The 17,116-nt window shown below is 43.5% G+C and overlaps 1 protein-coding gene across 1 annotated transcript in view; it reads right to left on the bottom strand.

Moving 5' to 3' along the window:
- Window positions 1-16,463, bottom strand: part of MEMO1 (mediator of cell motility 1) — a 52,887-nt gene extending 36,424 nt beyond the window's left edge. The window contains exon 1 of the mRNA XM_038396263.2: window positions 16,338-16,463. Coding sequence (XP_038252191.1) covers window positions 16,338-16,398 — 61 coding nt within the window. The 5' untranslated portion in view covers window positions 16,399-16,463. The remainder of the gene's footprint in view (window positions 1-16,337) is intronic.
- Between the last annotated feature and the right edge of the window lie 653 nt (window positions 16,464-17,116).

Here is a 17,116-nt window from a genome sequence, read left to right on the forward strand (position 1 = left end):
ACCAGCTGGAGAACACTTCAATCTCTGTGGTCACTCGATTACAGACCTAAGAGTGGCTATCCTTCAACAAAAAAGCTTCAAAAACAGACTCCAACGAGAGACTGCTGAATTGGAATTAATTTGCAAACTGGATACAATTAACTTAGGCTTGAATAGAGACTGGGAATGGATGAGTCATTACACAAAGTAAAACTATTTCCCCATGGTATTTCTCCCCCCCGCACACCCCTCTGTTCCTCAGATATTCTTGTTAACTGCTGGAAATAGCCTACCTTGCTTGTCACCATGAAAGGTTTTCCTCCTTTCCCCCCCCCTGCTGCTGGTGATGGCTTATCTTAAGTGATCACTCTCCTTACAGTAAAAAGAAAAGGAGTACTTGTGGCACCTTAGAGACTAACAAATTTATTAGAGCATAAGCTTTCGTGTGAGCTGTAGCTCACGAAAGCTTATGCTCTAATAAATTTGTTAGTCTCTAAGGTGCCACAAGTACTCCTTTTCTTTTTGCGAATACAGACTAACACGGCTGCTACTCTGAAACCTCTCCTTACAGTGTGTATGATAAAACCCATTGTTTCATGTTCTCTGTGTGTGTATATCAATCTCCCCTCTGTATTTTCCACCAAATGCATCCGATGAAGTGAGCTGTAGCTCACGAAAGCTTATGCTCTAATAAATTTGTTAGTCTCTAAGGTGCCACAAGTACTCCTTTTCTTTTTGCGAATACAGACTAACACGGCTGCTATTCTGAAACCTAAGATAACACCGCATCCTTTACATTTTGCTTCCTTTTAGAAAAAACTTAGCAATCATACTGTGAGTAGATTTGGCTTGGGTTTTTTTAGGGCTGTCAAGAAATTTAAAAAATTAATTGCGATTAATTGTATGATTAAAAAAATTAAGCGCAATTAATTGCACTGTTAATAAGAGAATACCATTTATTTAAATATTTTGGATGTTTTCTACATTTTCAAATATATTAATTTCAATTACAACACAGAATACAAAGTGTACAGTGTTCACTTTATATTTATTTTTATTACAAATTTTTGCACTGTAAAAAACAAAAGAATAGTATATTTCAATTCATCTAATACAAATACAATATAGTGCAATCTCTTTATAATGGAAATGAACTTACAAATGTAGAATTATGTACAAAAAATAACTGCATTCAAAAATAAAAGAATGTAAAACTTTAGAACCTACAAATCCACTCAGTCCTACTTCAGCCAATCGCTCAGACAAACAAGTTTGGTTACAATTTTCAGGAGATAATGCTGCCCACATCTTGTTTACAATGTCACCTGAAAGTGAGAACAGGCATTCACATGGCACTGTTGTAACCGGCATCACAAGATATTTACGTGCCAGGTGCTCTAAAGATTCATATGTCCATTCATGCTTCAACCACCATTCCAGAATATATGCATCCATGCTGATGACGGGTTCTGCATGATAATGATCCAAAGCAGAGTGGACCAACGCATGTTCATTTTCATCATCTGAATCAGATGCCACCAGTAGAAGGTTCATTTTCTTTCTTGGTGGTTCGGGTTCCGTAGTTTCCGCATCAGTGTGTTGCTCCTTTAGGACATTTGAAAGCAGTCTCTACACCTTGTCCCTCTCAGATTTTTGAAGGCACTTCAGATTCTTAAACCTTGGGTCAAGTGCTGTATCTATCCTTAGAAATATCACACTGGTACCTTCTTTGTATTTTGTCAAATCTGCTGTGAAAGTGTTCTTAAAACGAACATGTGCTGGGTCATCATCTGAGACTGCTATAACATGAAATATATGGCAGAATGCAGGTAAAATGGAACAGGAGACATACAATTCTCCCCCAAGGAGTTCAGTCACAAATTTAATTAATGTATTATTTTTTTAACGAGCATCATTAGCATGGAAGCACGTCCTCTGGAATGGTGGCCAAAGCATGAAGGGGCATATGAATGTTTAGCATATCTAGCACATAAAAAGCTTGCAATGCCGGCTACAAAAGTACCATGCAAACACCTGTTCTCACTTTCAGGTGATATTGTAAATAAGAAGCAGTCAGCAGTATATCCCATAAACGTAAACAAGCTTGTTTGTCTTAGCAACTGGCTGAATAAGAAGTAGGACCGAGTAGACTTGTAGATTCTAAAGTTTTACATTGTTTTGTTTTGGTGCAGTTATGTAACAAAAAAATCTACATTTGTAAGTTACACTTTCACGATAAAGAGATTACACTGCAGTACTTGTATGAGGTGAATTGAAAAATACTATTTCTTTTATGTATAATTTCTACAGTGTAAATATTTCAAATAAAAATAAAAAATAATAATATAAAGTGAACACTGTAACCTTTGTATTCTGTGTTGTAACAGAAATCAATATATTTGAAAATGCAGAAAAACATCTAAAAATATTTAATTTCAATTGGCATTCTATTGTTTAACAGTGCAATTAATTGCGATTAATTTTTTAAATCACAGTTAATTTTTTTGAGTTAATTGTGTGAGTTAACTGAGATTAATCAACAGCCCTATTTTTTTTAAATGAAACTTTCAATTGTATCACTTTCTGCACTCATCCAGGAAAGCTTTCTACTCACCACAAGCCAGCAGATTTTTCAAGTCTTGTACTTCCCCATTCCTAACTATTACAAAATTACAAATGAGATTCAACACTATGAAGTGTTTATAATAAAATACTAGTAGATATTATTATTTTAATTCTTAATACATAAGAGGGAGTTAAATAATCAAGCTAAGTAAACAGTGCAATCTTATGGATTGGCACATGACTAGTTACTGTCTCTCAATACAGTAATAAGTAGACTTAATGGCTGGCACTGAACAAGTTTTCTTCCTGTCAGTGTGAACCCTGGAGGGGAATGGAGAACATTTAGACTAATTTACAGACAAAGTCAAATTTGATTTATCATCCACCAGATTATATTGCCTTCTTTAAAACTGTGGCATAGAACAAGTATATACACCCTTCCTTACCTTATACAAGGAAAATTAAAACAATGATCCAAAGGACACTGTGATCATTTGATTAGCCACTGTTTCTGACAAATCCTGATCAGCACAAGTTTTATCTACACAAAAACTAGGATTTGGCCCTGTGAGACAGAAAATTGAGTCTGAGGGATTATTTATGATGAGCATATATACTGCTATTAGAACGTATACTTCTACATTATTGAATGCCAGCATAACATATAAATCAGACACCAAGACAAAACTTATATAAACCTAAGATTGCAAGTATAGGCATGAAAACACTAGAATTATGTGTGTGATCTTTCTTTATATCTTTTTAAACTTAAATTATCCTATCCTAGGCTTGAAGTCCTATTTTAGATATGTAAAAAGAACACATAAACAGCAGGTTCCACTAATTTCATTAATAAAGATAAATCAAAATGTGAACAGAATGAAATCTATACAAAGCCACTGAAGGACAGAAATTGAGATGTACAAGTAGCAACCACCACTAGGCAACAGAAGCCACTTTTTGTGCATTTCATTAAGAAGTCCTTCTAACAAGCTTTGCACCTTACTTGCTTTATTGGAAATAATCTTTTAAGTCTCCGTTCATTCTTCTCTTCCACCACTAAAAAAAAAGTTAACCAGCACTCAGTCTACATACTTTAACTTACAGAGCAAAAACTCCACCCAGACTCTCAAAGAAGTACTTCACTTCAACAATCTGCTCTCCTGCTGAAGTCAATGGGAACCTGTACAAGTGAGGTACCACTACTTGTAACTCAGAGGAGAATTTTGGCTCTGATAAATGTACATTAAATATAATTCAAACTGAAAAGGAGTATGCTGTAGGCTATAGAGGCCTATTGTAATAATATTCCTGGTTATACCAAGAGAAAGACTATAAACTTCAAATTTAGGGTGAGATATATTAAGGGTTTGAATTCTTCATTTGGGATGTCTCAAAATATCTGATCAGAATATATTCAGTTATCCACCTAAAGAAAACTCTGAAAAATTGTATTATAGTACATGAAACAGTTTGCCATTTTAAGATTATGTAATCTTAAATATCACATTTTAATTATTAACATCATGTTCCACCACAGTGTTGTCTAAGTCTAGAGTGAATGTAAGAAAAAGAATTCAGGAAAATAATGTGATTATCCAACACTTCTGTGATTCTCATTTCCACCATTTGCCTGGAGAAGGACTTAAAAACAAACCTGTCAGCTAACATTCCATGTTTAAGGAAAGAAATACAGATACGAGTGAGAAATTCTTCTTTGATTACTCCTCCAGGGACAGAAAAACAGGTGGGGAAAAAAAAAGCTGTGGCCTGTCAACCTCCTGGTGAAGAATAGTAGGACATCATTAACTTGTAAGATCCAATGATGACATATCCACTCTCTACAATCAAGTTCCAAAAAAAGGTGGAAGATTAATAGTAAGAGGAAACACACTCATTTTGCTCAATGTCTTGAAAGTTCATAAAAACTTGAATTTTATTTTTAGGTTTTGCAATATATGAACACAGACTGTAATTAAAATAATGCTTTAAATTAAAGTTTGTATGTGGAAGTCTCCTGCTAGTGGTCACCATTTGGTAAAATATTGCGCAGCACCAGTGGTACCCTACTAGTCCACATGAAGCTCCTCTCCACATTACCCATTGGACAAAACACAAAATGCTCCACGGTGCAGCTCTCCACAGGCTCTTGCACGTGCGCACACAGACAAACAGGAAAGAGGTTCTCAAATGGTCTATAAAGGTCCTTGCTTCTGGAAGACACCTCACACAGCCTTTGCTAGCAGGGCCATCCCTAGAGATTGTTGTGCCCTATGCAGCCCACCTTTGGGGGGCTAGCCCCGGGCCATGGAGGGATGAGGCGCTGGGGGGGGGAGGAGACTGCACCCAAGGGCTTTGGGAGGCACGAGCAGTCAGTGCAGGCAAGAAGGCAGCAGGGGTCGGGCCCGCCCCCGTACTCACAGGGCGGCGGGAAGTGGAGCAACCCGCCCGCAGACTGCTCAGCTCTGCTTGCCCGGCTCCCAGGCTTGGAGGAATGGGGGTGAAACCGCCCCCCAACACTCACCAGCGGCACGGCTGGGAGCCAGCAGAGTGGAACAGGCTGGGGTCGGGTTGCTCCACTTCCTGCCGCCCAGTGAGTGCAGGGCGGGCCCGACTCCTGCTGCAGTCCCCTGGGATGCATAGTTCAGGGGACGGGATTTGGGGGGGAATGAGCAGAGTGGGGGCAGGGCTGGGGTGGAGCAGGGGCGGGAAGAGGCAGAGCAGAGGCAGCTTTCCTGGGCCCTGCTTTGCACAGCCCACAAGGGGCTGGCTCAGCCGTCCGGGGATCGGGCTGGCCACTGGATGCCCCAAATTTCCTGGTGCCCTACGCAGCTGCGTAGTTTGTGTATAGGTAGGGATGGCCCTGTTTACTAGCACCGGAGAATCAGCCTTAACAATCCCTACATCCCGACAGTCACTGACACCAATATTGAGCTTTCTTGAATTCTACTGTGACACAATAACCGTATCACTACCATACCTCACTTTACTGTGCTCTTCAGCTACCTCATCTTCTTATCTTTTTACCCTTTCTCCCCCTTTTGAATCATTACCACAGCAGTGCTTAGGTACCATGGAAAAAGTTGCTTTAGATTACCCTCTGCTCTTCCAGTTCTTTCCTTACATTCCTTGCCTCTCCATCAACAGTCCACCTTCCACCCCACCCCCCCCCAAAAACCCTCGCACATTAAGTAAATGCTAAAAAAGAATGAATTACCACCATAAAAGGTGCTCAATCAAAAAAATAAGAATCTTAGTAGTATAGCCATGAGTATCCCTTTCATTTACCCTCCCCAATGATATATCACTACTTGCCTCTTAAGACTGTCAACTCTTCAGGGCAGAGACTGTGTCTATTACTATCAGTCTAGCAAACTATAGGCACTATATACACGTTAAATCAAGTATTTATTAAACTAGAAGGGTAGGTCGCAAAAGCCATTTCAATGCTCTTCTGAACTATGTAGCAGCTATAATTTCAATATAACCCATATTTCTAACTTCCTGAAAAGCTCTCCTCAGAATGTTTTCTAAGCTAAACAGTAACAGGCAGCTGAAAAAAATAAACCGTCCAAACTTTACAAATATACAGACCTCACTGAGGAACAGACTTTTCATTCAGCTGAGGAAGAGGGCTTAAAAATAAAGTTAAGCAATTATAACGAAGAGCTTCTCCGCTGGAATCTGCCAAGATTTTAGCAGCCTATTTAAGCTCCTCTTCCCTTTTTGATACACAGTGTTCCAACTGAGTGGAAGAGACTCGGAGGCTGCAGCTGGTCAAGTTTGCAGAAGACAGAATGAGTCTTACTGAAATATAAACATCAGAAGTGTACAAAGAATGAAAACTAAGGACCAAAAACACTGCAACCCTTAACCACAGGATTAGTCCATAATCAGGTAATCCTAGTGACTTCAGTGGGACTGTTCACTGATATTATAAATAAGAGCTGCAAGAACAAGCACAAAGTTTACCTCTGATTACGTCTTCACTGGAGAGTTAGACAGGGTCCATGACCCCAGTTAGCCAAGCCTGCCTACAAGCATCCACCCTACAGAGTCACACTCAGGGTGATAAAAATCAATGATTTAAAATAAAATAAATAAAAATGGATTTTTTTTATTTAAAACGGATTTTTTTGATAAAATGCTTTTTGAGGAAAAAACCTATCTAAAGATAATTTTAATTAAGATACATTATAGCTCAAAGATATCTCATCATGGAATAGGGATTATAAATTCTAATTCTATAGTATGAGACAATATATTCAAGTAATGTTTAAGAAAAGTTTTGTAGATGAGTTCCAATAGTTCATGGATTAGGGACCCAATCTTATGGGGTTCCACAGGCTTGTATACAGTTTAGGTTAATCTTTCTATCTACCCAATGGGACTCAGTGCTCAGTCTAGAACAGGGATCAGCAACCATTGTCAAGAAGCCTGTCGGGGAAATCCGCTGTCGGTCCGGGAGGGCTCTTTTACCTGCAGCGTCCGCAGGTTTGGCTGATCGCAGTTCCCACTGGCCGCGGTTTGCCGTTCCAGGCCAATGGGGGCTGCGGGATGTGCTGGCCACTGCTTCCCACAGCCCACATTGGCCTGGAACGGCAAACCATGGCCAGTGGGAGCTGCGATCGGCCAAACCTGTGGACGCTGCAGGTAAAAAAGTTGTCCCGGACCGACAGCGGATTTCCCTGACGGGCCGCGTGCCAAAGATTGCAGATCTCTGGTTTAGAAGATACCATCAGAGATGCTTAGTTTTGCAGTTCTCAAACTGTGGATTTGTGTCTCCAGAGGTAACATGCTTGTTAACAGCAAAAATATTTTAAAATAAATAAATAATATATAGAGGTGAGAAACAACAGACCAACTGTATTGTCCCTCTGCAAATTTGTGTACACAGTCAATCCCTTACGTCTCTCTAAAAGTGAAAAGTTACAAAAAGTTCAATGAATAGAAGATTGTTGGGAGTGGAATATATTTGGACAAGGAGAAGAAGTCTGGAGATAAATGTGAGATGCGAGGGACATATGCTTGTTTTGTTAAAATATTATATGGTTGCTGTTGAACAAAAAAATCCAGAATACTTAACGCTGTTTTAGTCAAATAAAACAATGTAAATGTCTGCCTGGTAACGTTCTCCTCCTAATACAGCATATCCAGAAAATCCTCCAAATATTAATGACTAACCTGTTGAATTGGAGATAGTTCACCTCCCAATGACTTTATAAATATTTGCTTCAATTACCTTTGGTAAATGAAATAACCAAACATTCATTTTCTGATATAGCTATAAAACTAATCTGAAAAGTCTTCAAAATATATCCCTGTTTAAAAATGTATAGGTAGTGAGTACCTTCTAAAAATGAAACCTACATCTATCTCTGAGTTGTGAAGACTATGTATTAAGGTTATAAAAACCAACAAGAATGCACTTTTATGTAGAAAACCATGCTTAAATCAAATCTTCCTGACTAAAAGAAAAAGGAGTACTTGTGGCACCTTAGAGACTAACAAATTTATTTGAGCATAAGCTTTTGTGAGCTACAGCTCACTTCATTGGATGCACCTTCCTGAATAGTGATTTAAATCAAATCCACCCTGGCCACACTTACATCAGACTCATGTAGACACATCCACAGTGGAGCTACAGCAACCAGGGGAAGGTGCTTTGATTTCTAGGGGCACATCTCAAGTTTCTTAGCAGCTCACTAAATTGAGTCACCTTAGGAACTGTTTTATGGTGCATTGTGGGACAACTTGTCTGTCTTTTGAGTTCCTGTGCAGAAGCATTCTTAGCCTGCCAACACATCAAACTAAAAGTACTTCTGGTGTGCATGTTCACTTCTCTCTCGTCCAATAATGGAAAGGCCTGGTTGCAACACAGCACAATATGTTATTTCTGCTTTTGGCTGCTCTGTTAATGCAGGAGGACGCAGATAGAGGGTATGAGACATAGCACAGGGCATTATGGCAGCAACCTACAACTCTAAGAAGGCAACAAGAAGTCTCAGCGAGAAGATCATGCATGCTGGGTGCATAGCACAGGAGACAGATGGTGCTGGTTGTGATTGTTGTGGATTCCTCTTAGGCTGACCCGTGGCCTGTTACAGGACCACAAGCATAGAGTGGCAAGACTACATAATTATGTGTTCTTAGGATGAACAGCAGTGGCTTTAAAACTTTTGCTCAAGAAAGGCCACCTTCAGAGAGCATGTAAAGAGCTTGCCTGACCTTCAAAGGAGGGAGGCCACACCAGTCCAGAAGTGGGTTGTTATGGCCTTCTGGAAGCTTATTACCCCAGACTACTACAGGTCTGTGGCTAACCAGTTTTGCCTTGGCAAGTCAACTGTTGGGGCAGAGGCAGAGACCATGTGAAAGGTGACCATTACCAGCAGTGCAACATTTTGGTCAGACAGCTGTATCGTCCCTCCTCCCTGACATCTCCCCTTTTCTCTATAACTCCGTCCTGTGGAGCTGGTCCCTTCTTTTGCAGCTCAGGTAACATGTTCCTGACCTCCCTTTTTGGGATACACAAAAAAGAAAAGTCCAATAATGGAAATGGCTTTGGATGTCCATAAGAGCTTCAGGGCTTTCTCCTTAGCTCTGGGACTTGGGGACTGCACCCTTGGGTATTTAGGGCCTCCCCCACTAAGGGGTAGACTTTTACTGTTGTCCCAGCTTTAAAGGTAAGTAGGAAAGCCCTGGCCTAGCCTTTCCACCAGGCTGATGGTGGGCAGGTAAGTTCTGCACCTGGGGGTGCTAAATAGCTGCATCCCTTCCTACCTGAGTCCTCCCTCTCCCCACCCCATCGCCCGTTACAAGGATAAATGAAAGAACTGAACCAAAAATAAAGTTTCTGATCTTCCCAAACAGTCACCAATCTCTCCTTTGCAGACTCGGGGTCAGGTCACAGGCAACATGAGCTCCTGGGCTGTTATCTACCCAGAGCTCAGAGCAGAGGTCTGTTCCCGTCCACTGCTTACCCCATTCTGAGCTGCTCTGCTTCCCCTTTTAAGCTCCACCTCCAGTTGATGCAGAGTCTGTGGGTGCCGGCGGGTTACAGAACTGCTCCTGAACCCCTTGTTCTCCAATGTGGTGTTTGCATACCCAGTACAGGCAGTTATTGCTGTGGTTTACCCACCAATGGTGGATAACGCTAATGTTCTTGAACTAATAGCTCCTGAAACGTTAGCTATTACTGGCACACATGTACACGGTTGCCCAACACAAGGAGCTCATGAAGACATCAACCAGAAAGTATACCCCTTGCGCATTATGCAGATCTTGATCAGTCACAAGGGCCAGTTCATGAACACCAACGTGGGATACACCAGCAAGATGTATAATGCCAAGGAATTCATGAGATCTGGCATACCTCTGTTTGGACTAAAAGGGACCATATTCCACCCAAATAAAATGGTTAACAACGGGCACAGAAACCCCCTTGATATTTTAGAGGACCCATCTACCTTCTGCTGCCCTGGCTCATGAAGTCATATGCTGATGTAAGAGTACTGGGCAGAAGAAGGTTTAACTGAGCAGTGGTAGGATGGAGGCAGAATGTGCATTTGGCCAACTGAAGGCAAGATGGCATAAACTATAAATCTGTTTGAATGCCAGCATGCCCAATGCCATTCATATTATTGGGGGTGTGCTGTGCACTACCTAACATTTGTGAGGACAAGAGAGGTCTCACTGGGAATGGGCTCCACAGACTGCTGTTTTGGAGGTCTAGTAAAGGCAACCAGAAAGCACATCTCTGATGACTAGGGATGGGTCCAGGAGAACAGGGGAAGCAAGGGATGCTTTGCATGCAACATCCTTGAACTGCTGGGGGAGATGCACAGGAAATGTGATGCTATTTAGTGTTTAGTACACATACCAATTTGTTACTACTTTTATGGGATTTTGAGCAATCTACTAAACCTTTGGATAGAGGTTCCAGCCTCTTCCTTATTTCCCCAAGTATTCACACACCAATAGTGGAAAAAATACTTTATTATACAGTAGTACAAACATACTTTAAGAACCATACAGGCAGCCCGGCTGCCAACAAGTGGGTAAACTGCCACAATCAATGCCATCTCACCGATAATGGAACTGCACATCAGAGCACCTGGTCTCTTTGTCCCACAAGACATGAGGGTTGCGTGAACAGCATACATCTGCCCATACACACTTCCATTCCAGGAGTACATGGAATGGCTAATAACCAACACCAACCCCAAGTTGCCCATCAGTTGCAGGACATGGTAGCACAGAGGAGCGTCCACTGACACTGCTGTCTGAGCAACTGGCTCCCCCGATGGCAGCAAGCTGCAAAACAGCTCCTTCTGCTGCTGTCGGTCTTGCTCCCTCATCCTTTGATCATGCTCAAGATAGTCCATGACCAGTTTCCCTCCTTCTTCCTGTTCCTCCCTAGCTGCGCCTTCTGGAACTCAAGGTGCACGTCTAAATTGCATCCAAAGTCATTAGCCATTTCTTGCACCAGGCCTCCTTTTTCCTTTTTCCCTTAGAGTCCTTTCCCCAAGAAGCCTGGGCCCAGCAGAGGTGAAAGGTCCTAACAAGACAATGAAAGAGCATTATATTTTTGACCATGGAAAGAAAGAAAAAGTATCCATTTTACATTCTGCATAATAGAAAGGCCACAAGTAAATACTTTTATTTACTTGGTATGGCATTATTTCAACTACAAGATATTTAAATGATTAGAAGCATCCCAGGTTACCAGTCCACAGATGCAATTTAAGTATTTTATTTGATATTAAAATATTTTTAAAATTGTGGGGGGCAAAGGGGATAGTAAGGCCTATATTACCAGGGGCCTGTTACTAGTGATGGTCCTAACATTATGTCACAATGCAACCGTGTTGGGGGATGTTGGTCTACTTGAGATCCCAGACTGGAAGAGGATCAGCTTTATATATTCCAAGGTGTTATTTAATTATCTGGTACCTGATCAGCATGTCAAATGACTGGACAAGGCTAGTAAGCTCCAGGGATAGGCACAGCAAGTTTGCCCTGCCAAGGAATTTCACTGACAAAGTTCTCAAGCATTATCAGCTGGGGGGGGTGCATTTCAGTAAACATAAACAAGGTACTGAACTAGGAGGATGCACAGCCTTGCTACGAACATCTGCCTTTTTATCTTCATTCCTCCACCCCACCCCAATCCATCTCCCCTGGCCTGGACAACGTGTCACAAACAAAGGAGGCCAGATACCTTCATCATCAAGGGACATTTCCACTTAATACAGCCAGTGAGGCAATGCTTTAGTACTAATCCCAGTGTAAGTGTTCTAAACAGAGAGCAGAGTATCCATATTACATATGTATTCATTCCTGTTAAACCTGTAATCCCAATGTCGAATAAGTGTGTTATCAGCAACCAGTTAAATCATAGTTAGAATAAATCATTAGTTGCATGTTTAAATTCCATCCCATTCCCATCCCGGATCACACATGGATGGAGTAGGAAGAGGGAAAAGGGAAAAAGCGTAGCTCCCACCCTCAACTGAAGCTAATGCCACCTCGTAACATGCAATATCCTCTGTAATATTTGCTTTGGTCAAAAGTCAGCAAACCCCACCCCACACTTGTACCACAATTTCCTCCTATAACGATAATAAAGGTGATAGCTGTCTCTTACCGGACTGTGGCTCCACCTCTGACTCTGCTTCCTCTACATTCCATTCCTTGGGTACATCCTTGAACAGGTCCAGCATAAGGACATCCTCCAGTCACTCTGGCCATGCTGTCTGCTCCAGCTCTTCTGCAACGAAGGTCTCCTCTGCCCCCGGTCTAAATATCAGACCATTCCACTTCAAAAAGCCCATAAAGCCTGGCACTAGGCTCTGTACTCACGACAGTATCAAACATCTGGTCAAACACCTCATAGGATGGGCAGGTGAATGAGAAATTGCGGGACATTCAGTTGGTATCCTTTGCCTTGCAGTAGGTATAGTTGAGGTTAATTCTCCAACACTGAATTGTCATCCACCTGATCCCTCTCCTCCCCCAGTCTCTTTGAAATATTCCTGCAGAGATGCTAATTTCAACTGCATCTCCCAAAACTGTGTTTTCCTTACTGTACTCACACCAGAGAGCAACCAGAACCTTGATGCGATCCTCTGGCCAGCTAGTAGCACTCTGGGATGATATCTTCTCATGCTGTCCAAATGAGCTGAACTTTGCAGAAATGGAGCATGCTGAATGAAGGGTTAAATGCCAACCAAGTGTACATAAACCAGCAGGTGACTTCTGGTGTAGAGGTGAGTGGAAAGTGAGTAGGTAAGAGGGCCAGAAAATATAGCCCCTGCAGAACTGTGGGAATGCACTGGAGGACTATCATAACCCAATCTTCAATTGTATTCTCAATTGCAAAATAGGCAGGTTAGATCCTGCATTAAAGTGAAACCTGGGCTTTCATCTATACCTCCTGCCAGACAAACAAGCCCAGATTCAAAGAACATTCAAAGCCGGATTAAATGTTTCCATGTGTGGACAATGGGGAGTAGGCTAAAATCCAGTCAAGCTATCAAACAATGGCTCTTTCCCTTCAAATTTCTTTTATTTCTCAAAAAACTAACTAAAAGAAATAAAGTAACAATAAGGCCCCATCCAAACAAATTTTGACCGTGATTTTGTGACTAGTTAGAATATGGTCCAGTTTGAGTTCAAACATCAGCTTTTCTACCTTCACATGTGCATCTGTGTCTCCACATCTAATACTCTGCCACTTTTTTTCCTTGAGAAAAGTCTCTGGCCAGCTATCCCATACTGTCTTCTCAGTCAATACCCATAAAACATGCATACAAAAGCATATAGCATATAAATGGTAATGCACTCTTAGATGTCCTACTGCAGAGAACTGGGTAAAGCACAACTGAACAAAAATAGTTACATGGGCTTGCTGAAGTGTACCATCTGCCCAAAAAGTGTGTGCTGAACCAGTACAGAAAGACAGTCATGTGTCAACCTAGGCCTCTCTTAGCTGACATGGTTACTAAATTCTAACTATGTTATATGCAGACAACAACCATGTTTAGCTCCAGCCATGCAGCTGCAGCATGGCCACGTTTAAAGATAAGAGTGGGGGGGGAAAGAGATTTTTAAATCACCTTATCTTCCCACATTGCTTTTATTTAATTAGGTTAATAATCCGATATGTAATGTGGGCAAGTTAATGTTATCATGAAAGACAATTTTTGAATGTCCTCACTTGTGTTGAAATATGTAACCTCGTATTCAAATACATTTATTATTTGAGGTGTCTATACAGAACAGTTGGTAAAGCATTAGAATTTTATTTTTTAGATTTAATTGAAAATTGATCTAAAAAGTCTTTGCCTCAAGTGGATCACACCTACAAATTTTCCAACGGAAAGACTGCTACTACACTGAAGTAGGTGGACGATTCCAGGAAATAAAACTCAGTTATAAAATATCCTCACTAAAGTCAAGCTACTCATTTCATCTCCCTGTCTCTCCCTCTTCTTATGTTTTCCTGTCTGTGTCTTCCCTCCTCCTGGATTATCCAAGACCTCAACATTCCAAAAAGCAGGTGACAAAACTTGTTCTTAAGCTTGGATGTGTCACCAGGCCATCAGTACAACTTTGTTTGTCCAGCTCAACCTTCACCATCTTCAATCACAATCACTTGTTTCTTGCCACCACATATAGCACTTTCCTGAAGTGCAAGCAGACACAGCTTGAAACTGATCAGATCACTATCTATCACTTTACTGCAATCACTAAGGGGGAGAAGCCATGTGCAATAGCCAACGACAGACTCCTTCACTGCTGCATGGACTACTGGAAAAGGCAATGTTAGTGTCTCTCTCATCCCACAAGCTCTATAGACTGCACCCAGCACCTGCATCTTCCCCTTCCCCAAAGGGCCAGCACAATGAATAGGAAAAACACAGGAGGATCACCAGAACAGTTTCACTGTACTTTTAGCCCATTTCTGATGGCATTATGGAATACGTGTAGTAGTAACAGCAGTACAAATGCTAGAGTTTCCCCCCCCCCAGAAGATTTTTTTTTAAATGCAGGAAAAACTCTGCTATGATAGCTAATTGTGCCACAAAATCCTTGATTCTAGACAATATATGACATCTACATAATTAAATTCACTATGGAGGTGGGGAGGCAGAAATAATAGTACTGTTTTTACAATATTACATGCTATAAAAACATTTTAGTTTGGGATTATTGTATCAACATAAAAATAAAAGCTAGTCTATACTATGTGATAGTGAGTGCCCACATTATCAATCTCAATAATGATTTTCAGTAAGATGATGGGATGGAAGAAGAGAAACAATGGAACTGGAAGCCAAAAGTTATTTTTTTAAAAACTGTTCATTAAGAATTTTCATCTCAGCTTTGAGAATTAAGCAGTTAACATAATGGGTGTAAGACTACTTAACTTTATGAGGCAAGACTACATGCATATATCCATTCATTTATGCACTCCACTTCGCAAGGAGTTTCATATGCCAGAGATGCAAAGGCTAACTACATAAGCCAGTTTTATTATACATTACAATAACATGTCTGATTATATATGCCATTACAAAGTAAAATTCCAGTTAGTGTTTTGCAGGCCCAAAAGAAAACAAAACAAAACAAAACAAAAACCTACTGCTTGGCTCTTTGAAATGAATTACTCCACAGACTATTTTCAGATTCAGTAAAACAATGCGATCACCACACATTATAGAGGGAGGCAGTGGAAGAGAAAGAGAATCCATTAGTCCATCTAAACAAGTACAGGATTTGTCATCAATGAATTCTTCTATTCCTTCTGTTCTACTTAGGTTCACACATCAGACTGCATTCTGAGCATCTTAGGTATATGTTTATTACCTAAATTTAAATGGGGGCTTTCATCATTACATGTTCTAACATATCTCAACATTAGAAAGTTATTTCACAAACCTCCCTTATGACTGGTTATTCCATAATTGTCCACTAGTTTCTCACACCCATAAGGTACCCAGCATCCTCCGACACCATCGGAGGTATTATATGATCCTAGACCACTGGTTTGATCCTGATATAGCAATTCCTACGTTTCTACCATCAATTTACATTTCCCCCTTTCCTAGTCATACCACACTCCGCTGCCCGCCTCGATGCTTCGGGTACGGCCGTGCCTGGGACACGGGCAGCTGGGGTCAGCCAGTTAGCGGCACAATGAGCCCTTCCAGTTCCATTTTACTAGCCAGTTCTCTCTGCAGGCGCACTCGGGGATTTGCTGCACGGTTTTAAATGAGGGAAGGGGGCTACACGTGCAGCCCGCGGACCCGCTGGCTCCGGGGCGTGTGCGCGACGGGCAGGAACGAGCCCCGTTGCCTGGGTGGGCACTGCCTTGGCTAGCGTGTGGACGGGAGCCAGCGCCATGTGCCCCGCACGGCCCCCTCCGCGCCGCGGCTCCCAAAATCAGCACGGGAGGCCCCTCCAGGGTGGAAAGCGCTGACTCAGCCTCCGGCTCCAGCCGGGCCCGCAAAACCAGCTCGGGGCTGGGAAAGGGCCGCGGAGCCCGACACCCGCCAGCGCCGCAGCTGCCGGGACCACACCGCACACCCCTGCCGGGGCCGGCCAGGCCCCTCGGACCGTCCGCTCGCAGCTGCCTCGGCCCCGCGGCGGTGACACCCTACAGCGCCCCCCCCCCCCCGGCCACACACCCGAGGGGCACCACTGGGGCGGTAACCGGCCCGCCCCCAAACCTCCTGCCCTCCTTCCCCCCGCCCCCGGTGGCCGGGGCTGCGCCCGGCCGGCCCCGCTACCTGAGGCTGTGTACCAGCTGCCGGCGTGGCTGGCCTCCCGGCAGAGCACTCGGTTGGACATCTTGGTGCCTGAGCCGCCTATGGTGTTCGGGGGGAGGGGGCAGGAGACGGGCCCGGCAGCGGCGGCAGCGCTAATCCCCCTCCTCCCCCGGCAGAGCCCGAGCCCCCGAGAGGGGGGGGGGGCGGCGCCGCGGACCCGGACGGCTCGGGGAGAAGCGCTGCGAGAGGCAGGAAAAGGCGGCTCGGCCCCCGACACGAACCCGGGCGAGGAAGGGGAGCCGGCCTGGGACAAAGCCCGAGGCAACCGCCGGCTATCAGGTGAGGGGAGGCGAGGAGGAAGCCGCGGCTGCCGGGTTTGGCCCTCTTCGACTCCCGTGGAATGCGGATTGCACAGAAGCGGGCAAAGCGGCTCTCCATTGGATGACGAAAGCAAAAGCCCGGCAGCGATTGGACGCCCTTGCGCTCCCCCGTCTTCCCCCCGTCCCACAGGACCGATCGCGGCCTGTGATTGGACAGCGCCGCTAAAGGGGCGTGGAACGATGGGGGGGGGGCGTAGCGGACCACCGGCAGAGAGCCAGTGTGGATTGGTCACCAGGGTTGCCGGGGCGATGGCTTCTGGCCTCGCTGATTGGCGAGTTGGTGTCTCTGTGGTGGCAGGGCAGAAGAGGGCAGGGTAGCGTGGGGACGCTGGGCGGACCCCTGGGGAGCGAGGCTCCGGCGGGGACTGCGGAGCTGCCGGGCTAAGGCCGTGGGGGCCTAGTGCCGGCCGGCGGGTCCGT

Source organism: Dermochelys coriacea, chromosome 3 (assembly GCF_009764565.3).
Source record: "Dermochelys coriacea isolate rDerCor1 chromosome 3, rDerCor1.pri.v4, whole genome shotgun sequence".
NCBI classification, from domain to species: Eukaryota; Metazoa; Chordata; order Testudines; family Dermochelyidae; genus Dermochelys; species Dermochelys coriacea.